Raw genomic sequence first — 20,019 nt, 5'->3', positions numbered from 1 at the left:
TGATATTTGTCTTAATTATATGTATGTTTAATTGGAAACCGCTTGGTAACAGGCGGTCTATAAATTTTTTAAATACATAAATACGTGGGACCTGGGTTGGCCACTGTTGGAAACAGGATACCGGGCTTGATGGACCTTCATTCTGTCCCAGAATGGCAGCTCTTATGTGAGCCAAGTCTAGGACAATCGAGCCATTATGACATCACTGATGAGGTTGGCACCTAGGCATTGGTGGAATGAGGCATTATGACATCACAATCTCAGCTCTGGAATGTTGCTATTCTTTGGGTTTCTGCCAGGTACTTGGGATCTGGGTTGGCCATTGCTAGAAACAGGATACTGGGCTTGATGTCCCAGTATGACAACTCTTATTTGAACCAAGTCTAGGACAATCGAGCCATTATGACATCACTGATGAGGTTGGCACTTAGGCATTGGTGGAATGAGGCATTATGACATCACAATCTCAGCTCTGGAATGTTGCTACTCTTTGGGTTTCTGCCAGATACTTGGGACTTTGGTTGGCCCCTGTTGGAAACAGGATACCGGGCTTGATGGACCTTCAATCTGTATGGTAGCTCTTATGTGAGCCAAGTATAGGACAATTGAGCCATTATGACATCACTGATGAGGTTGGCGCCTAGGCATTGGTGGAATGAGGCATTATGACATCACAATCTCAGCTCTGGAATGTTGCTACTCTTTGGGTTTCTGCCAGATACTTGGGACTTTGGTTGGCCCCTGTTGGAAACAGGATACCGGGCTTGATGGACCTTCAATCTGTATGGTAGCTCTTATGTGAGCCAAGTATAGGACAATTAAGCCATTATGACATCACTGATGAGGTTGGCGCCTAGGCATTGGTGGAATGAGGCATTATGACATCACAATCTCAGCTCTGGAATGTTGCTACTCTTTGGGTTTCTGCCAGATACTTGGGACTTTGGTTGGCCCCTGTTGGAAACAGGATACCGGGCTTGATAGACCTTCAATCTGTATGGTAGCTCTTATGTGAGCCAAGTATAGGACAATTGAGCCATTATGACATCACTGATGAGGTTGGCGCCTAGGCATTGGTGGAATGAGGCATTATGACATCACAATCTCAGCTCTGGAATGTTGCTATTCTTTGGGTTTCTGCCAGGTACTTGGGACCTGGGTTGGCCATTGCTAGAAACAGGATACTGGGCTTGATGTCCCAGTATGACAACTCTTATTTGAACCAAGTCTAGGACAATTGAGCCATTATGACATCACTGATGAGGTTGGCGCCTAGGCATTGGTGGAATGAGGCATTATGACATCACAATCTCAGCTCTGGAATGTTGCTACTCTTTGGGTTTCTGCCAGATACTTGGGACTTTGGTTGGCCCCTGTTGGAAACAGGATACCGGCCTTGATGGACCTTCGGTCTGTCCCAATATGGCAATTCATAAGCCTTGTAGCCCAGAAAAAATTCACTTGCTCCATTAGTCTACTTTCACCTTTATCCAGGGCCATGCAGACTACACAAGTCCCTTTCTCAGATGTGATGAAACAAAGCCAGATGAACAGAGGCGAGACAAAGATTTGTATTAAGAGGATAAGAATAAACACGAGCCCCCACAGAAGCAGCAAACCAGGAATAAAAAGTTCAAAGACAAAACTTTCTACAGAAAAGAACACAACTCTACCATTTCAAATATATATTTTCAGTAAACGGAGACCAGGTCAATGCACCAACTGCATACTGTACATAAATCTGAATTCTGAACTGTAATTTGCATTCAGGCTTTAATTTGCATAGCGAGGGTCTTGCTCGCTGTCACTGTCCGCAGAGATGAAGCCTTCGTAGGGCATGCAGGCAAAGCAGAACCGCTTCATATCTCTCCAGCAGGAGGCGCAGTACACAGCCCCGCAGGAGGAGGTCTTGCACACCCAGGACGTCTTGGACTGAGCTCTGTCACACACCATGCAGCGCCGCCGTAAGAACCTCCGCAGGAAGGGGAAATAGTGGTACAGGTTGCCTACCATGCCCCGAGCCTAGAAAAAAAAGGAAGAAGACCACAGTCACTCTTCTGACAAGATTTTTCCTTATGTGGTCCACCTTTAGGGGAAATGCATACTCCAGCAAGAAACTCAGCCTCTGATCTATACAGGCTAAAATTACTATTTGGATATTTCTGTATCAGTACGAGGGGTTGCTGAAGAGCTCTCAGTAGAGAATGACACGGGGACAAATTTTTCACCGTCCCCATGGGAACTCATTTTCTCATCCTTGCCCCATTCCTGTAACCTCTGTCCTCATCTGCACAAGCCTCAAACGCTTTAAAATCATAAGTGTTCGAGGCTTGTGTGGTTAAGGCAGAGCTTACAGGAATGGGGCAGGGACAGCGACAAAACTCACGCGGACCGGATGGGGGAATTGAGCTCCTGCGGGGATGGGGACAAATTTGTCCCCTTGTCATTCTCTAGTTCTCAGCCCAAGAGTATGACGTGGATAGGGTTCAATCGATGATCTGAAACAATGTCAAAATTTCGTTTCTGCCAATTGGCGCTTAACGAAATAAGAGATCGCTCTTTTCAGCTCCAGTGGCAAAATAACGCTCAGAATATAGGAAGTTTGGGCTGAGAACTTTTCAGCACCCCCTCCTATGTACTAAAAGTGAGCCAAGTATAGGACAATGAAGCCCTTGTGACCTCACTGATCAGGTTGGCTCTTATTGGTGGAATGAGCCATTATGACATCACAGTATCGGCTCTGGTGACCAGAGACTGAAACTCTTCACTCTACCAGAGGCTGCCGAAAAGTTCTCAGCCCAACCAAGAAGAGAATGGCGTGGATAGGGTTCAGTCGATGATCTGAAACAATGTCAAAATTTGGTTTCTGCAGATTGGCGCTTAACGAAAATAAGATAGCGTTCCTTTCGGTTACAGTGGCAAAATAACGCTCAGAATATAGGAAGTTGGTTGGTTGGGCTGAGAACTTTTCAGCACCCCCTCGTAAGTGTTAGAATTTCTAGCTTTCATTGTCATCTTTGTGATATTTTATTCCTGTAAGTACTCAGTTGACATGTCGGCCTGTACATTAAGAGATGTGTCTGTGACTCTAAGCTTTCCCAGACTAGACCAGATTCTAGTGAAGAAAGGGTTCAACATTTCAAAATGTGCGTGTCTTTTCCTTGTGGAAACAGCAGCTTCTTGAGACAACTTTCCTATGAACGTGAGACAGACTAGGCCAGGTGGAAGGGGAAGGATAGACCAGGAAGCTTTAGTTAGTTCAGGTGTCCCCTCACGATCCAAGGACAGACCATTAGCTAGGCCCTCCACCTCTTCCTCTGAGGGAGGATTTTCTAATGGCATTCACTACTCCCCCATCCCTGGCTTACGGCCTACCGAGGTTGCTCTCTGCCAACAGTACCACACTGGCACCTCTCAGCCCCAAGAGAAGACCGTGCCGCAGTGCTGTACTTACAACAAGGTTGCTCATACGGGCTCGCCTCATTATCCTCTTCCTCTGGAAGCTGATAAAGGAAATCCTCTTCCGCATGGTCTCATTGTACAGGAACAAAACCCTCCGTTTTTCTCTCTGGGAAGACAAAAGGATTGCAGAAGAGAACCCCATGAACAGAGGAAGCAGGCTGGGCTGAAGAAAGGGTGGGAGTGCAGGGTCCCGCAGCCCAGTTCTCAGGAGCACAGCCCAGAATCGTTGGAGGAATCCGATGCTCACCATCAGGAGCAGGGGATTTTCTGGGATGCCACTGAGTAGTGGTGCTTCCAGCAAGTTTACCTTTGGGAAGTAGAAGGAGGCCACAGCTCTTCGAAGACGGCATACGTACACCTGGATAAAGCTGAGTAGGAAGAGGCAGCCCATGGGAAGACACGCAAGCAGGTAGTCCTTGGAGGACATGGCGTGAGACTTTGGAAGGCAGTCTGAAGGAGTCATCCATGAGGTGCAATGGGAAAGAGAGTACTGAAGTCAGAGGCACTAGAAGAGAGACTGCTAAGGACAAACACTCCCTGTACATGGCTCAGGGTTTATTACAGAACCTAAGCCCAGATTCATTTAGGATTTCCCCTTCAAAAAGGGTCCCAAACTTACGCAGGTTGTTGGACTCCACTATCATCTCAGAAGAGGTGTTCAAGGCTCCAATCGTACCACGCAGAAGTTTTGCCAACAATCCAGCCCCTCCAACATCAACCTCGAGGTGGTGTCGGCCTATGGTGGAAAAAGATAAAAAGGCGGAAGGGATTACGATCCGGTGCCGTTCCTTCTGACTCACTTATTTCCCATTGCCCCAGGTCCCATAGTTAGATTGTGAGTCCACCAGGACAGATAGGAAAAATACTTAGAGTAGCTAATTACTATTCAATGTTATACAGAAATAAATTGTAGATCTGCAGACAACCTGGAAGCTGTCCCGGTCAAAAACAGAACACAGACAGCGAGGGATGCCAGCCTCCTGTTGCTGCGGGGGCAAGGCAGGAACTCAGCTGGGACAGTGACCCCCAAACCCAGAAAGAGCTGTTTCTGCTCACTTGAGAAGGCATACTCAATGAAGGAATGCTTGCGTATGAGGTTGAACAGCTTGAAGAGAATATAGTCTGTGCCACAGAGGATGAAGAGGAGCATAGCCAGCGGGAGAGTCTGTATTAGTGACAGTACCTGCAAAGAAGAAGGGGGGGGGGGGACAGTTAAAATGGAAGAGACTCTTTCTGCCTTTTCAGTCAGAAGAACATAAGAGTTGCCTTAAAGTCCATCAAGCCCGGCATCCTGTTTCCAACAGTGGCCTACCCAGGTCCCAAGTACCTGGCAGAAACCCAAAGAGTAGCAACATTCCAGGGCTGAGATTGTGATGTCATAATAACTCATTCCACCAATAAGAGCCAACCTCATCAGTGATGTCACAAAGGCTCGATTGTCCTAGACTTGGCTCACACAAGAATTGCGTGGTACTGGGACAGACCGAAGGTCCATCAAGCCTGGCATCCTGTTTCCAACAGTGGCCAACCCAGGTCCCAAGTACCTGGCAGAAACCCAAAGAGTAGCAACATTCCAGGGCTGAGATGTGATGTCATAATTACTCATTCCACCAATAAGAGCCAACCTCATCAGTGATGTCACAAAGGCTCGATTATCCTAGACTTGGCTCACATAAGAGTTGCCATACTGGGACAGATCGAAGGCCCATCTAGTCCAGTATCCTATTTCCAACAATGGCCAACCCAGGTCCCATTCATTCATTACAAGATGGAAAAGAGTGACCCAGTCCTTAAGAGTCCTTTATACTGTGTACTGCTATAATTGTTTATTCCCTATGTCCGATTAATACTAGCTGCACGTTGGCCTGGGGTGAATTTCTTAAAAATAGCCGTAAATACATTCTAATAAAAAGCTACTTCATCAATGAGTTCCCTCCCGCCACTGTCCCATCCCTGTGTGCTTCCTTGCCATATTGACCCCAGTCTGCAGTTCCCTCCGCATTTGAAGTCCTCACCGTGCTCATCACCTCGGGCCCCTGAACTTTAGGGGACAGTGGGAAGATAAAGCCAGAAATCTCTCCGTTTCTCAGGGGCAGCAGCGTTCGCTTTTTCTGTAAGAAATCAGAAAGAGAATGAGCAACAACAGACACGTGCGTCCTGCAGAGACACTCAGTAGGCGCTAAGGAGGAAGGAGCTACAGCCTCAGCATCCTGAGGTTGCGGGATCAAATCCCACACTGGGCAAGTCACCTAAACCCCTACTGTCCCAGGTACATCAGATAACGTGTGAGCCCACTGGGACAGATAAGGAGAAATGTTTGACTACCTGAATGTAAACCACTTATACTATAAGTGGTATATAATTTGTTGCATGAAGAAATTTCATTGTGTTACCCTTGCTTTTAATATCAGAACACTGGTTTCCTGTATCATTATGCTTGACATTGACCCATCAAATATCTCAATCTGGTTTACCACCGTTTCTTTACAGGATCTCCCCAATTTGTACTCCTTGATCCTCACAGCAAAACTTACTGGTAATCCTTATGTTCTCGCACCAGTGCTTTGGCATTCGAACCCTTCTGGACTCTTATCGTGAGCTATCTTTTCAAAAACGTTAAAAGACTGTCTTGAAAACCTCTCTTTTAGCAAGGCTGTTTCCAATTCAATTGGGCTTCCGTTATGAACACCTTCTCTCACATCAGGCAGCATTATGGGGTAAAGATCTAGAACAATTGCTTTCGCCCACTACTTATGAGGAATTCAGGAAGCGCCTAAAAAACTCATCTGTTCCTGAAATATCTAGACGGCTGACCCGTACATCTCTTTCTCCTCAATAACGGTTCTCTTGACCTATCAACCACTTGCTTTTACCTCTTCTAAGTTCAATCGATTTGCACCTTTCTTTTATCCTTTTGTAAACCACAAAGAACTCCACGGTACTGCGGTATATAAACTGTTATTATTATTATTATAATTATGTGGTTCTTTCATTCTCCAAAAAAGCAGATTGCTAGTTATCTTAGTCTTGGTCTTTGCCCATCCTCACTTCCTTATGTTCAAAACCTACTTCAAGTTAGTCAAAAAACATTTATTTTTTTCCCCCCCTCTTTATTGATTTTTAATCTAAAACAGTGCCATACAAATAAAAGAGCAATAATTATTACATACATTGCACTATTAACTGTACAGGTAACATATATATCATTCAAAATTGTTCCAGTTTTCTACAATTAGTAATAACATAACATAATATATAAGATGTAATGAAGAAAATAAAGTTACCCAAATATAACTCTCAATATTTAATTCCCCCCTCTCCCCTTTTTTTTTATTTGTTATTATCATTCTTTTGTATTTTAACGTATGTACAAATTTGGATTTTAATGTAATTCGTTTAGTATTTTATGTATAAGCGATTCATCAAATTTCAAATAAACTTGAACTTGAAACTTAAAGGTAAATGAGCAGAAGAAAAGAAAAGATACATAAACATTACTATAATTTCACAAATTTAGTCAATGGGCTCCAAACGTTATTAAATACAAAACCATTTATAAGAACATAAGAATAGCCTTATTGGGTCAACCCAATGGTCCATCAAGTCCAGTAGCCCGTTCTCACGGTGGCCAATCCAGGTCCCTAGTACCTGGCCAAAACCCAAAGAGTAGCAACATTCCAGAATCTCAAGAAGTAAGCAAGATTCCGGAGCCCCAATGAGAGAGCAGCATTCCAGAGCTGAGATTGTGATGTCATAATGCCTCAATAGCACCTCAGAGCCAACCTCATCAGTGATGTTACAATGGCTTAATTGTCCTATACTTGGCTCATGTAAGAGGAACATAAGAATAGCCTTACTGGGTCAGACCAATGGTCCATCAAGCCCGCTCTCATGGTGGTCAATCCAGGTCCCGAGTACCTGGCCAAAACCCAAAGAGTAACAACATTCTAGAATCTCAAGAAGTAAGCAAGATTCTGGAGCTCCAGTGAGAGCAAAATCTCTCTGGTATGCTGTGCCAGTGGGCTCTACTTGGAGGAGGGGGTCTTTCAGTTGTTAGTAGAGTTATTGAGGTACTTTATGTCTTTGAAAGGAAATTGTCCATGTAAGTGATACACTAGAGCTGGCACTAATAGCTCCGCTCGGCACGTGAGTGTGTTTAGGCAGGGAGTGGAGTTTTAAGCAGGGATGTGCCGGAGGCATAGGGGCCAGGCTCATCACCTGTGGTGCTCAATAAAATCGAGCGAGGGACATTGAGCGAGGGATGACTCGCTTCCCAGCACCAGGCATGCACCCACCTGCTTTTTTCGGCGAGCGTCAATCTGTTTGAAGTAGGTCGTGATGTAAATATTATCGTGGCAAATGTCCACGTTGTATTTGTTGGCATAGGAGAAGGCACTGTGGGAGAGAAAAGTGATTAGACCTCTGAGAAGATGGCTGAACCCCCCTTCAGTATGTGCAAGGATACACTGAAAGGCCTACCAGGGACATAAGGTTCCATCCACTCTTCACCCATCTCCTCTCTCCGTTTTCCTTACCCTCATCGGCCATTTCCTTTAGAACATAAGAATAGCCTTACTGGGTCAACCCAATGGTCCATCAAGCCCAGTGGCCCGTTCTCACGGTGGCCAATCCAGGTCCCTAGTACCTGGACAAAATCCAAGGAGTAGCAACATTCCAGCATCTCGAAGACTAGCAAGATTCCAGAACCTCAATGAGAGCGACATTCCAGAGCTGAGATTGTGATGTCATAATGCCTCATTCCACAGTGCCTCAGAGCCACCCTCATCAGTGATGTTACAATGGCTTAACTGTCCTATACTTGGCTCATGTAAGAACAGCCATACTGGGTCAGACCAATGGTCCATCTAGCCCAATAGCCCATTCTCATGGTGGCCAATCCAGGTCCCTAGTATCTGGCCAAAAGCCAAAGAGTAGCAACATTCCATGCTACCGATCCAGGGCAAGCTGTGCCTCTAGTTTGCCTAGACCTCTGCTCGAAGACATGTGTCTATCCCCAGAGTAAAAGGGTGTGAGTAGTACAGATCTGATGATCAATGCAGCAACATCTCCCTGATTTACCAAGTCTGGGAGAAGTTATAGCTTTTAGGGTTTGTTTTAATCAAAAAATAAAACAAACCCCAGCAAAATGAATTCCAGGGAAAAACCCTGCTGCTCTGAGAAGACTAATTTCTTAACACACTGCTCTCTTGACCCATACGTGCCCTGAAGGAACCAACACAGGCACATGTGGACAAAAGGACACCAGAGAAATTAATTCATTCTAAAATCCAAAGCTGAACTCAAATGCTCCAGTTCTGATGCCCATCCCAAAGTATGCTGGAATTTCTAGGGTTTGGTTTTGGGTTTTTTTTTGTACAACCACAGACCCAAAAGGCCCAGGGATTTCGGTAGCATCAAAGTGTCTAGGACAAGTGAACTCATGGCTCATGGGGGAAGCCACTGCTTGCCCTGTATCGGTATCATGGAAAATTGCTACTCCTTGGGTTTTGGCCAGGTACTAGTGACCTGGATTGGCCACCGTGAGAACGGGCCACTGGGCTTGATGGATCATTGGGTTGACCCAGTAAAGCTATTCTTATGTTCTCCTCTTAGGGAAGAGTTCGGACAAAGAACAAATCCAACGGATCTGCAGTAAGGATGCAGTGGAACAAAGATGGAAAAAAAATGCAGACAGATGTACAAGATACAGACAAAGTTTCTTAGGAAAAGCAAACAATTTGTTGCATACAAATAGACCACTTCTTACAGAATATGGGACCAAACATGGTCCGTGTTTTGATCAACACGTCTTCTTCAGGGTCCCATAAAATGATGGTATCAAGGGGCACGCAAAAAATAGGCTGGACCGATAACCGGAGAGATGAGCGTCTAGTCTCGCTCCCTGTCCTCTCAGCTCACCGCGTTTCCGCCGATACCACCGTTTTATGGGACCCCTGAAGAAGACGTGTTGATCGAAACACGGACCGTGTTGGGTCCCATATTCTGTAAGAAGTGGTCTATTTGTATGCAACAAATTGTTTGCTTTTCCTAAGAAACTTTGCCTGCATCTTGTCCATCTGTCTGCAGTTTTTTGTTTGTCTTTGTTCCTCTCAGGGAAGAGAATTTCAAGAGCTACTCACGAGCAGAAGAGGAAGATGAAGCTGCAGGAGACCAGGACCTGGATAACAGCCACCACTCTGTTGAAACGGCTTTTCCGAATGTCAATGGCTTCTTGGATGTCATCGCTCAGCTTCGCCTTGGAGATGTTGACACCCACGAACATACTCTGCTCCTTTTTCTACCAAAGAAAGACCCAAGGGACGAGGCAAGATTAGAAGGGCAGTAAGAGAAGCACAGAGATCCAGAGAGCAAGCAAAAGAGAAAGCCAGATAGACAGACACGGGACTCTCTTATAATCTTATTATTACAAGGTGGCCATGTGGAGATCAATGTCCTCCCATTGTGTGTTACATGAAAGCATCCACAAGTAATTGAATTTTCAACAGTTTCTTAAAGATTGAGTGATCCATACATAGTCTCAACGTTCCGGGAAGAGAGTTCCAAAGTTTTACTCCAACTATAGAGATATCCTATGAAGTTCTCAATGTGGTGGTGTGTGACTGTGACGGTCCCAACGGCAACCTTTTACTTTTGAATACTACGCACTTCACATCATATGACTATTTTGCAGCCGTAAGAATAAAATCTCTTTGGACTATTGGCGTGGTATTGTGTTCCAAGATTACGTCAGCTAAGATTTAAGGCTAAGAAAAAGATATCATTATGTTTACTTTAGGGCCTAGAAGCATTCAGTAGTGTGAAGCAAAAACCACCATGCATCACAGTCGGAGAGACCTTTAACCAGGACAGTAAAGCATAGGGAGAGGTAGGAAAAAGGAGGTATTGATGGCCCTGCATAAGACTCTGGTGAGACCTTATTTAGAATATTATGTGCAATTCTGGAGACCGCACCTTCAAAAAGAAATAAAAAGGATGGAGTCGGTCCAGAAGAAGGCAACTAAAATGGTTGGTAGTCTACATCAGTGGTTCCCAACCCTGTCCTGGAGGACCACCTGGCCAATCGGGTTTTCAGGATAGCTCTAATGAATATGCATGGAGCAGATTTGCATGCCTGTCGCTTCCATTATATGCAAATCTCTCTCATGCAAATTCATTAGGGCTAGCCTGAAAACCCGATTGGCCTGGTGGTCCTCCAGGACAGGGTTGGGAACCACTGGTCTACATCATAAGGCGTATGAGGACAGACTCAAAGATCTCAGTATGTATACTTTTGAGGAAAGGCGGGAGAGGGGAGATATGAGAGAAATGTTTAAATACTTACGTGGCATAAATGTGCATGAGGCGAGTCTCTTTCAATTGAAAGGAAATCCCAGGGTGAGAGGGCATAGGATGACGTTAACAGGAGTAATCTAAAGAAATACTTTTTTACAGAAGGGGCAGTAGATGTGTGGATCAGTCTCCCAGTAGTGGTGGTGGAAACAAATACTGTATCTGAATTCAGGAAAGTGTGGGACAGGCACGTGGGATCTCTTGGGGAGAGGAGGAAGTAGTGGATGCTGTAGACGGGCAGACTGGATGGGCCTTTTGGCCTTTAACTGCCATCATGTTTCTATGCATCTATGTATGTAGCCATTTCAAAGCAACAAAGACCCTTTCTTCTAGGCTGAGTTGGAAGCTCCGTAAGAGCTCTGGTCAGGCTTAGTGAAAGGATGGGCAGAGCTGTAGCCGGGATTAGGGTGAGGGACAAGACGGGTTTGAGAAATGAGAAGGGAAGCAGAAGGCTGAGGAAAGGTTTAATACCACACCACGTACTCGTATGGAGACTTCAGTAGTGAAAGACTGTGTCAAGTTTATCACAGACTTGTTGATTTTGTCGTATGTCTGTCCAAAGTTTCCTGCAACCGGAATGCGATCCTTGCACCATTTTGTCATCACTAGGGAGCAATCAAAAGAAAAACCAGTGAGAGCAAACCATATCAGAAGATCTGACCTTTAATGCACAGATTGGCCTTCAGTCTTCCTTCTGGGCCATGATGATCCAACTGTTCAAGCATCAAATACTTCCCACCCACCAAACCCTAATTACCCTTTCATTCATTTGTCCATTCTGGCATTAGGAAGGTAAAGTAAATAAAAGGGAGAGGAGGCTGGGTAAGGCTTTAATTAATTAATTTCTAATCTATATGCCGCATATCCTACAATTCTATGCGGATTACAAATTATTCAGCTACTCGAGCGTTGTCCCCTAACTGTCCCGGCGGGCTCCCACTCTATCTAATGTACCTGGGGCAATGGGGATTAAGTGACTTGCCCAGGGTCACAAGGAGCAGGGCGGGATTTGAACCCACAACCTCAGGGTGCCAAGGCTGTAGCACTAACCACTCCCAAAGAAATAGCTGAAAACAGATGAAAAAAGAGGTTAGGGTTCATGAAACTACAAGAGATCTCAGAAAGAAGACAGGCAGCAATATCTGAAAAAGCTAAGAGAAGCCTGTAAAGTAGTCAGGAAAGCAAAGATGTGAATGGAAGAATAAATAGCTAATTTGAGAAAATGGGGGGGGGGGGGGACAATACATTTATTTTAGATATGTCAGTGGTAGAAGGAAGTGCAAATGTGGCATTGTGAGACTCAAAGGCAAAGGGGAGAAGCTGACAAAGATAAGGTAGAGCTACTTAACAAATATTTGTGTTCTGTGTTCATAGATGAATGGCTGGGAGCAGGACCATAGAAGACCAATGGAAATAGAAGCATGCAAGACTGTGTTTGTGAGGACCTAGCTAAACTAGGATCTCTAAGGGAGAGGAAGGACTTAGGAACAACTATCCACCTTTCAGTTGAGGTTAAATATGTAAGAGTCATATTAGACTCCCACTTGTCCTTTCAATCTCACATTCTCGCTATGGTCAAGAAGACCTATTTCGAATTACGATTGCTGAGTAATCTTAAATCTTATTTGACTGGTGCCAATTTTAAGTGTGTCCTTCAATCAGTAGTATTGTCCAGTCTGGACTACTGCAATCTGGTGCTACTAGGGATCCTCCAAGTCACTCAGAACTCGATAATTCGCGTCTTGTTTGGTGTTGGGATATTTGACCACGTGTCTGAGTTTTACGTGAAGCTTTATTGGCTGGAAGACCGACTTTAGGATACGATATAAACTGCTGCTCTTAATTTATCTTTCTCTTCATGGAATGGCGCCAAAATACTTCATCAACTCTATATCTGACTATGTGCCATCATGCAATTTACGCCCTGCTCAAGCTAGGGAGTTACAAGTCCCAAGAGTGGGAGCTTTTTCATGTGCTGGTCCGGATGCGTGGAATCATATTCCATTTTATATTAGAAAGCATAAAGACGTGATTGTTGAGCTTTTGAGGAGACTTTTTATTTTTTTTTTTTTGCGAAATGAAATATGGGTGCTGAGCACTTATTTTCATCTGCTAAATTTGCATGATACGTTGATGAAATTTATGTATGTCTGTTTTATGATTGTTTTTTAATACTTATTGTGAATGTGGTATTGCAACCCACCTTGTTAAAGGCGGGCTACAACCAAATAAACTATAAGGGATAGTAGATGGTATGGCTCGTCTTTATCTGCCTTCATTTTTTTATTTCTCTGTTACAGCCATCCCGCAGTTCATGTATCAGTGTTACTATCCCATCATGTAATGTGTTTCCCCGAAAATAAGACCTACCCCGAAAAAAAGCCCTAGCATGATTTTCGGGGGTAGGTTCTCATATAAACCCTACCCCAAAAATAATCTCTAGTTGGATCGACCCCCGAAGCCCCCTCCCGAATGTCCCCGACACTCCCCGATTCGCCGACAGCATCTTTCCTCCCCTCTCATCCATTCCCTTACGCAGCATCTTTCCGTCCCTCCTTCCTACCCAGAACAGCAGAACCCCGCCGACCCTCCCTCTGCGAGGCCGACATACCTCCGTTCCATACAGCTATGGTGGCAAAATCGAACAGGCTGCTTCGTGGCCTTCCCCGCCGGGGCCTTCCCTCCGCCGCATCACTGATGAAAGATAGAAAGATGCTGCACAAGGGCATGGGTGAGAGATGATCGTTGTACACACACAAAAAAAAAAAAATAAGACATCCCCGAAAATAAGCCCTAGTGCGTTTTTTGGACCCAAAATTAATATAAGTGTTTTATTTCTGAGGAAACACAGTATCCACTGATCCGTTCATCTACCTTCCTGTTCATCTATTTATTCTTCTATCGATCTAACCACCTTTCCATTCTAACCACCTTCACCTCATTCATTCCTCTGATCTCCTTCACTTTATCTGTCCATCCACCCTCCCATTCTCCCATTCATTCCACTAACCGCCTCTATCTCACCTGTCCATCTACCATCCCATTTTGTTCACCCATTTCTACAATTCACTCTTCTTTCCCTGATGCGCCTACTTGCCATTTATTCCCTTCTACAGAGGTCATCTGCAGATCTTCTGGAGTGACATTTTTACAAAACTCATTCCTAATATATGCCTTGTCCAGTGCACCAGAGAAATCTCTCCCTTCTAAAGCTGAAAGTACACAGGATGGAGAAAGATGAGTGAGTGAGAGAGAGAAAAGAAGAGAAAGGTAAAGGAGACACTAAGGAAGGGAGGGGAGGAAGCCAGAAGAACCAAGAGTCCTGTTAGTCAGAAAGTTCAATCTGATACTTTCTGATTCTTCTCTTAATATAATAAGAACATAAGAATTGCCCTACTGGGACAGGATACTGGTCCAGTATCCTGTTTCCAACAATGGCCAGCCCAGGTCCCAAATACCTGACTGAAAACCAAAGAGTAGCAACATTCCAGAGCTGAGATTGTGATGTCATAATGCCTCATTCCCTAATGCCTAAGAGCCAACCTCAGCAGTGATGTCATAAGGGCTCGATTGTCCTATACTTGGCTCACATAAGAGTTGCCATACTGGGAAAGATCGAAGGTTCATCAAGCCCAGTATCCTGTTTCCAACAGTGGCCAACCCAGGTCCCAAGTACCTACCGTTAGCTAGATCCCAAGTAATAAAACAGATTTTACGCTGCTTATCCTAAGAATAAGCAGTGGATTTCCCCAAGCCATCTCAATAGTGGCCTATGAACCTCCCTTTTAGAAATGTAGCCAAACCTTTTTTTTAAACCCCGCTAAGCTAACTGATTTCACCACATGAGTATCCTAGGCTGAATTTTCTCTCAGGTGCAAGGTGATGTCACTCACAGCGAGTGAGGTAGCAGAGGAACTTGAACCGCATGGGCAGGCAGAGCAGGTGACTGATCAAGGGTATGAAGATGGTCCTCAGACAATTATCATATTTCTTATCAAACCAGGCGTGACAGCGCTGAATGGCCCCTTCGACAACATCTAGGGAAGGAGAGATGAGAAAAAAGTACCGTGAATCTCGCTCACCCTGGGATATCCAGGCACGCGGGTGAGGGGATACTCACCCTCCCAGGTGTCTCAGGTGAGGGGATACTCACACTCATTGCTTTTTGAAGTGACAGTTTACTCACATTCACAACGCATCTTAGTTTTCAGTTCAAACATTTTCTGGGTGGAGAGCACAGGAGTCTTCTTCTTCATCGTCCTTCTCTCCACCACCTTCCTCTCCTCCTCCTTCTCTTTGCTCAGGTCAAAGCCATCTTCGCTGGTGACCATGTCTCTGACCGCGGTGAACTTGTTTGAGACATTCTTCACTTCAGTGTTGAAATTCTTCCCGCCTCTCTAAGGAGTAACAAAATTCAGACTGAGAATCTCCTTCTCAACCTCTTCAACTTTTACTGTCAGACTAGTGACGGCCGGGCCTTGTTTTACTCCCATTCTGGTGTTTGGAGGCTCCCGTACTTGGACACTCTTCCGTTCTCTCATGGTACTTACCACTAGGTCCTCGATAACCTTCCTGAAAGGGGCTGTAGCCACCCGCCACATCTCTTTGGTGTGGTTGATCTGAAGTTCCACAGTGCAGCCGACGCTTTTCACCACACTATCCAGGTTACTCTGTAGGTTGGTGACAGGCCCTGGGGGGGAAGAACAGGCTGTTATTCCCTATATAATTCATTTACCGAGATGCTCTGAGAGTATAAGCAACGTGTCAGTGGTCTCATACCAGCGTAAATTGAAGCCAAAACATACACAAGCAGGTAAGCACGGCCTTCCTTGCTTAGGATCTGTGGAATGAGCAAAAGGCTGACACAACGGAAGTGTAATGACAAACCCCAGCCAACAGCAAAAATACCTGCGGAAAGAGAGACAGTCTTATTAGGGAGAGCGATACCATGCACTGCAGACCTCACCAGGAGAGCTGACAAGACCTCCACCTTCACGGCAGACCTCACCGCACCGCGTTGAAAGCAGCCACGCTGCCATCCCTGGAAGTATTTATTTGGATTCTTCCCTGGATTGTTGTTTTTTTTTTTAGGGGAGGCATTCTTCCTTGCTGGAATATTTTTTTTCGGACACTCACCAAACAGTCCATACAATAATCGAATCTTATGGCTCTCATACAGGCTCATCGGGTCAACCAAAGCGTAGTAGAGACCTGCCGGGAAAATAGAAGGAAACTAATGTTCTGCACGCCCCCCAAAGTTCCAAACCGCTGAGCCACAGACACCCCGTCCATTCTGAACCCCTCAGCCTCAGACCCTGCCACACGCTGGACCGAAGGATCCTGAACAACCCAGTGTGGACATCCCATCATCCTGAATCCTTGAACCCTGAGAACCCTGAGACACCTGAACCTTTAACACACGCCCCATTCTGCATCCTTAACCACTGGCACTCCAATACACTGAAAAGCTAAACGGGTATCGTCAGGGGGTGGATTTTATTGGTCGCCGGGCTCTCAGTGATCTTTGCTTGGAGGAGACCCCCCTGGAGTGGGCGATTATGGGAAGTAGTGGTAGGGGGTGCATTTCTAGATTTTTAACAGGCTCCCCCCATGAAATATCTTTCTATTTGGGAGGGACTCTTGCGACCAGTTCCACCAACTATTAACTGGGAGCAGGTGTTTAGTCACTTGCTTCGTGTTTCTATAGCTAGCTCTTTGGTGGAAAACGGATAGAAGATGCTCTACCAGTGGTACCTTACACCCCAACATCTCCATAAAATGTACCCTCAAGTATCAAATTTATGTTGGAGAAATTGTGGTCAGCCAGGTACCTTTCTTCACATTTGGTGGGACTGCCCGAGGGTTATCCCCTATTGGGATATGGTTTTTGAATTATTGTCTGATATCTTACGCACCAATCTTACTCGACATATGGGTAGTGCTCTCCTACATCTCCCCTTGGTTCCATTGACTGCTAAAGCCCATAAATTAGCTGGTTTTATTTTTACTGCTGCTGGACTCTTATTGGCAGCTCGTCGGAAACAGTCTTTTCCCCCAGGTCGGACTCACCTGTAGCGAAAAGTAGACTTTATTTACGGTACAACTTTTTATTTTATGTTCTTAGGAGTTTGGGGGCAGGGGCTTGAGAGGATATGTTTCATGTGGATTTTGGGCTTTGTATTTATCGTTCCTCTGAGATTTTGTATCGTTTTCTGAAAAATTTTCAATAAACAAATTAAAACGAAAAGCTAAACGCAGGCGAAATCTAATGATCAGGGCGGTGGACGGAGAACCAGGGGAACACGGTTCAAATCCTGCCCTGATTCCTAGTGGCTTCTCCCTTCACTGCCTGAGGTACAGACTTACGCAAGGTTTTTACTAAACCACAGAAGAGCTTCTTAGCCCGGGACCAGCGAGGTAAACGCTCCGACGGCTCATAGGAACCGAATGAGCGACGGAGTCTGCGGTACGAAGCTCTTACGCAGTTTAGTAAAAGATAGGGTTGCCAGATTTTACGATTGTACAATCCAGACACCCAAGACCCGCCCCCCAGTCCCACCCAACTCTGCCTCAGTCCTGCCCTGGCTCCGCCCCCACCCCACTGATGCAATTGAGAGGAGGCTTTTCAAAACCCAAAGTGCCGGGTTTTGAAAAGTCATCCGGACCCCCAGACATGTCCGGTGAAATCCAGACATCTGGTTACCCTAGTAAAAGTAGGCCTTAGAATGTGAGTCCCTCCGGGGACAGGAAAATACCTCCTGCCCCCGAATGTAACCATCTACAACCACACCTGAAAAGGGTGCGAGTCAAAATTGAAGCCCAAAATTAAATTACGTCTGAAGCATCTCAGGCTTTATAAGGTGCAAAGCACAGATCTCCATGCCCAGACCCCAAAACCCCCAGAGTCCCTGAAACACCAATCTGCAAACCATTAATTCCTCTGTATGGGACGAGACCCCAGCATTGCATTCAACAGCACCCTGGGTACTTGTACTTACCAATAGCGATGAGACCCCCAAAGCCAGCTCCCAGGAAGAACTTGCTGTAACGGAATTCGGTGGCATCGCTCCAGAGGTAGCGGACGCAGAAGGACGGCAGCAGGAAGGTCAGAGCTCGCTTCAAACCTCCAGAAAACAGGAAAAATTGGTTATAATCTCAGAAGAGCTGCATGGGAAAGAGCACAGAAAGAGACCACGCACGAGGACTCCCTGATGAGAGCCGGACAGGAAGCTGCGCAGAAGTCACGTACGATGACTCCCCCGATGAGAGCTGGGCAGGAGGTTGTGCAGAGGCCACGCACGATGACTCCCTGATGAGAGCTGGACTGGAAGTTGTGCAGAGGCCATGCACGAGGGCTCCCTGATGAGAGCCGGACAGGAAGTTGTGCAGAGGCCACGCACGAGGACTCCCTGATGAGAGCTTGATAGGAAGCAGTGCAGATAGAGTTATCATATGGCTCCAGAAAAAGGAAGACAAATAGAGACATCTGGGTTTTGCTTCCATTGAAAGTAAAACCCGGATGTCTCAATCCGTCCTCCTTTTTCTGGAGCCATATGGTAACCATGATTTATTGGTTCCCCGATGAGGGCTGAATAGGAAGAAGTGCAGAGGTCATGCTGAGCACATTTTCGGCAACAGCGGCCAGACAGAGAGGAACACACACAAAAACCCAAACACCCACCCCACACACAATATACGGTACTTACTGGTGTTGGGTAACTTTGCCTTTGCCTTTGCCTTTTCCTCTTTTCCCCTTTTCTCCACATCTTCATTCTTCTCTGCCTTGAGCAAAGCTTCTCTTTCCGCGCCAGACCTGCTCCTGCTTCTGCCCATAGCGCAGGAGAATCAGTCCCTGGCGCTGGCCACAGGCGGCTCTGGTTGGAATGCCATGGCTATGACATCACTTCCTGGTAGCACTGTGACTTCAGAGGCTGTGCTCGGTGCATCCGGTCAGGTAATGTCTCCACTCTAGCCAAGGCACCTTGTGTAAGTAGAGGGCCTCCAGCAGACAACACCTCGCGCAGGCTCAAGCAGAAGAGCGCACTCACCTCAAGCGGAGGCCTCACTCAAGCAGGGACAGTATCTTGGTCCCTTGTAGCTAGCCAACCAGCATCGCTCATAGGCAGAGGCCCTGATAGGGTTACCACATGGCTCCAGAGAAAGGAGGACAGATTGAAACATCTGGGTTTAACTTCCATTGAAAGCACTGAATGTAAAACCCAGATGCCTCAGTCCGTCCTCTTTTTTTCTGGAGCCATACGGTAACCCTACACTGGAAGGGATATGCTGCCAGACTCTGGGAGTTTGACTTCACGTTAGAGAATGGCATGGGGACAAATTCGTCCCCATCCCCGCAGGAACTCAATTTTTCCCGTCCCATCCCCATGAATTTTATCGCTGTAACCTGCCCCATTCCTGTAAGCTCTGCCTTAACCACACAAGCCTTGAACGCTTATGATTTTAAAGCAGGGGTTCAAAGTCCCTCCTCGAGGGCCGTAATCCAGTTGGGTTTTCAGGATTTCCCCAATGAATATGCATTGAAAGCAGTGCATGCACATAGATCTCATGCATATTCATTGGGGAAATCCTGAAAACCCGACTGGATTCCGGCCCTCGAGGACCGACTTTGACACCTGTGTAAATTTAAAGGGTTTGAGGCTTGTGCGGATGAGGACGGAGCTTGCAGGGACGGGGCAGGGAGAGGAAAAGAATTCGCCGGGATGGGAACGGGAAAATTAGTTCACGCGGGGACAGGGAAAAATTTGACCCTGTGTCATTCTTTAGTTCACATCTCACTAAGGAAGCTCTTAAAGAGCCTTCGTCAGAACGGACACTAAATATTCCCAATTGCTGATCACAATCAAATTGTGCATGCAAACAGAAGGGGAAACCACGTCCAAGCAATGAAAAATCACATTTTACTGCAGTAAGGTACAAGGGATTTTTTTCCCCAATTCACTGCTTATGTGCAACATCCACAAGGACTGCGAGGCCAGGTTTTCAAAGAGGGCTTTGAACCTGCTATTGGTGGGGGGGGATGACATTTCACTGGAAAATAAAGAGAATCAAGGTGAAAATCCGGCCTACGTGCATCATTTTCCTCTGTGACCTAAAGACGACTCTTAAGAGCATCTTCTTCCCTTAATTTTCTTAGCTGGAGGGAGGCAGGGCGATTCTAAGACAATTGATTTACCCATTTAAATTATC

At 45.8% G+C, this 20,019-nt stretch overlaps 1 protein-coding gene across 1 annotated transcript; it reads right to left on the bottom strand.

Annotated features, from left to right (window-relative positions):
• Positions 1-1,553: 1,553 nt before the first annotated feature.
• On the bottom strand, positions 1,554-18,971 carry DCST1 (DC-STAMP domain containing 1). Its single transcript, XM_033925446.1, has 16 exons — positions 18,519-18,971; positions 17,811-17,936; positions 15,949-16,023; positions 15,592-15,720; positions 15,363-15,502; positions 14,999-15,209; positions 14,706-14,849; positions 11,296-11,417; positions 9,603-9,760; positions 7,758-7,857; positions 5,478-5,573; positions 4,519-4,645; positions 4,082-4,198; positions 3,770-3,912; positions 3,455-3,568; positions 1,554-2,022 (listed from the first exon to the last, which is right to left on the bottom strand). Exons 1-16 carry the CDS (start codon positions 18,643-18,645, stop codon positions 1,774-1,776), a joined length of 2,178 nt encoding a protein of 725 aa, XP_033781337.1. The 5' UTR covers positions 18,646-18,971; the 3' UTR covers positions 1,554-1,773.
• Positions 18,972-20,019: the final 1,048 nt, after the last annotated feature.

This window comes from Geotrypetes seraphini, chromosome 16, assembly GCF_902459505.1.
Source record: "Geotrypetes seraphini chromosome 16, aGeoSer1.1, whole genome shotgun sequence".
Classification (NCBI taxonomy): domain Eukaryota; kingdom Metazoa; phylum Chordata; class Amphibia; order Gymnophiona; family Dermophiidae; genus Geotrypetes; species Geotrypetes seraphini.
This window is presented reverse-complemented; position numbering and strand designations above follow the sequence as displayed.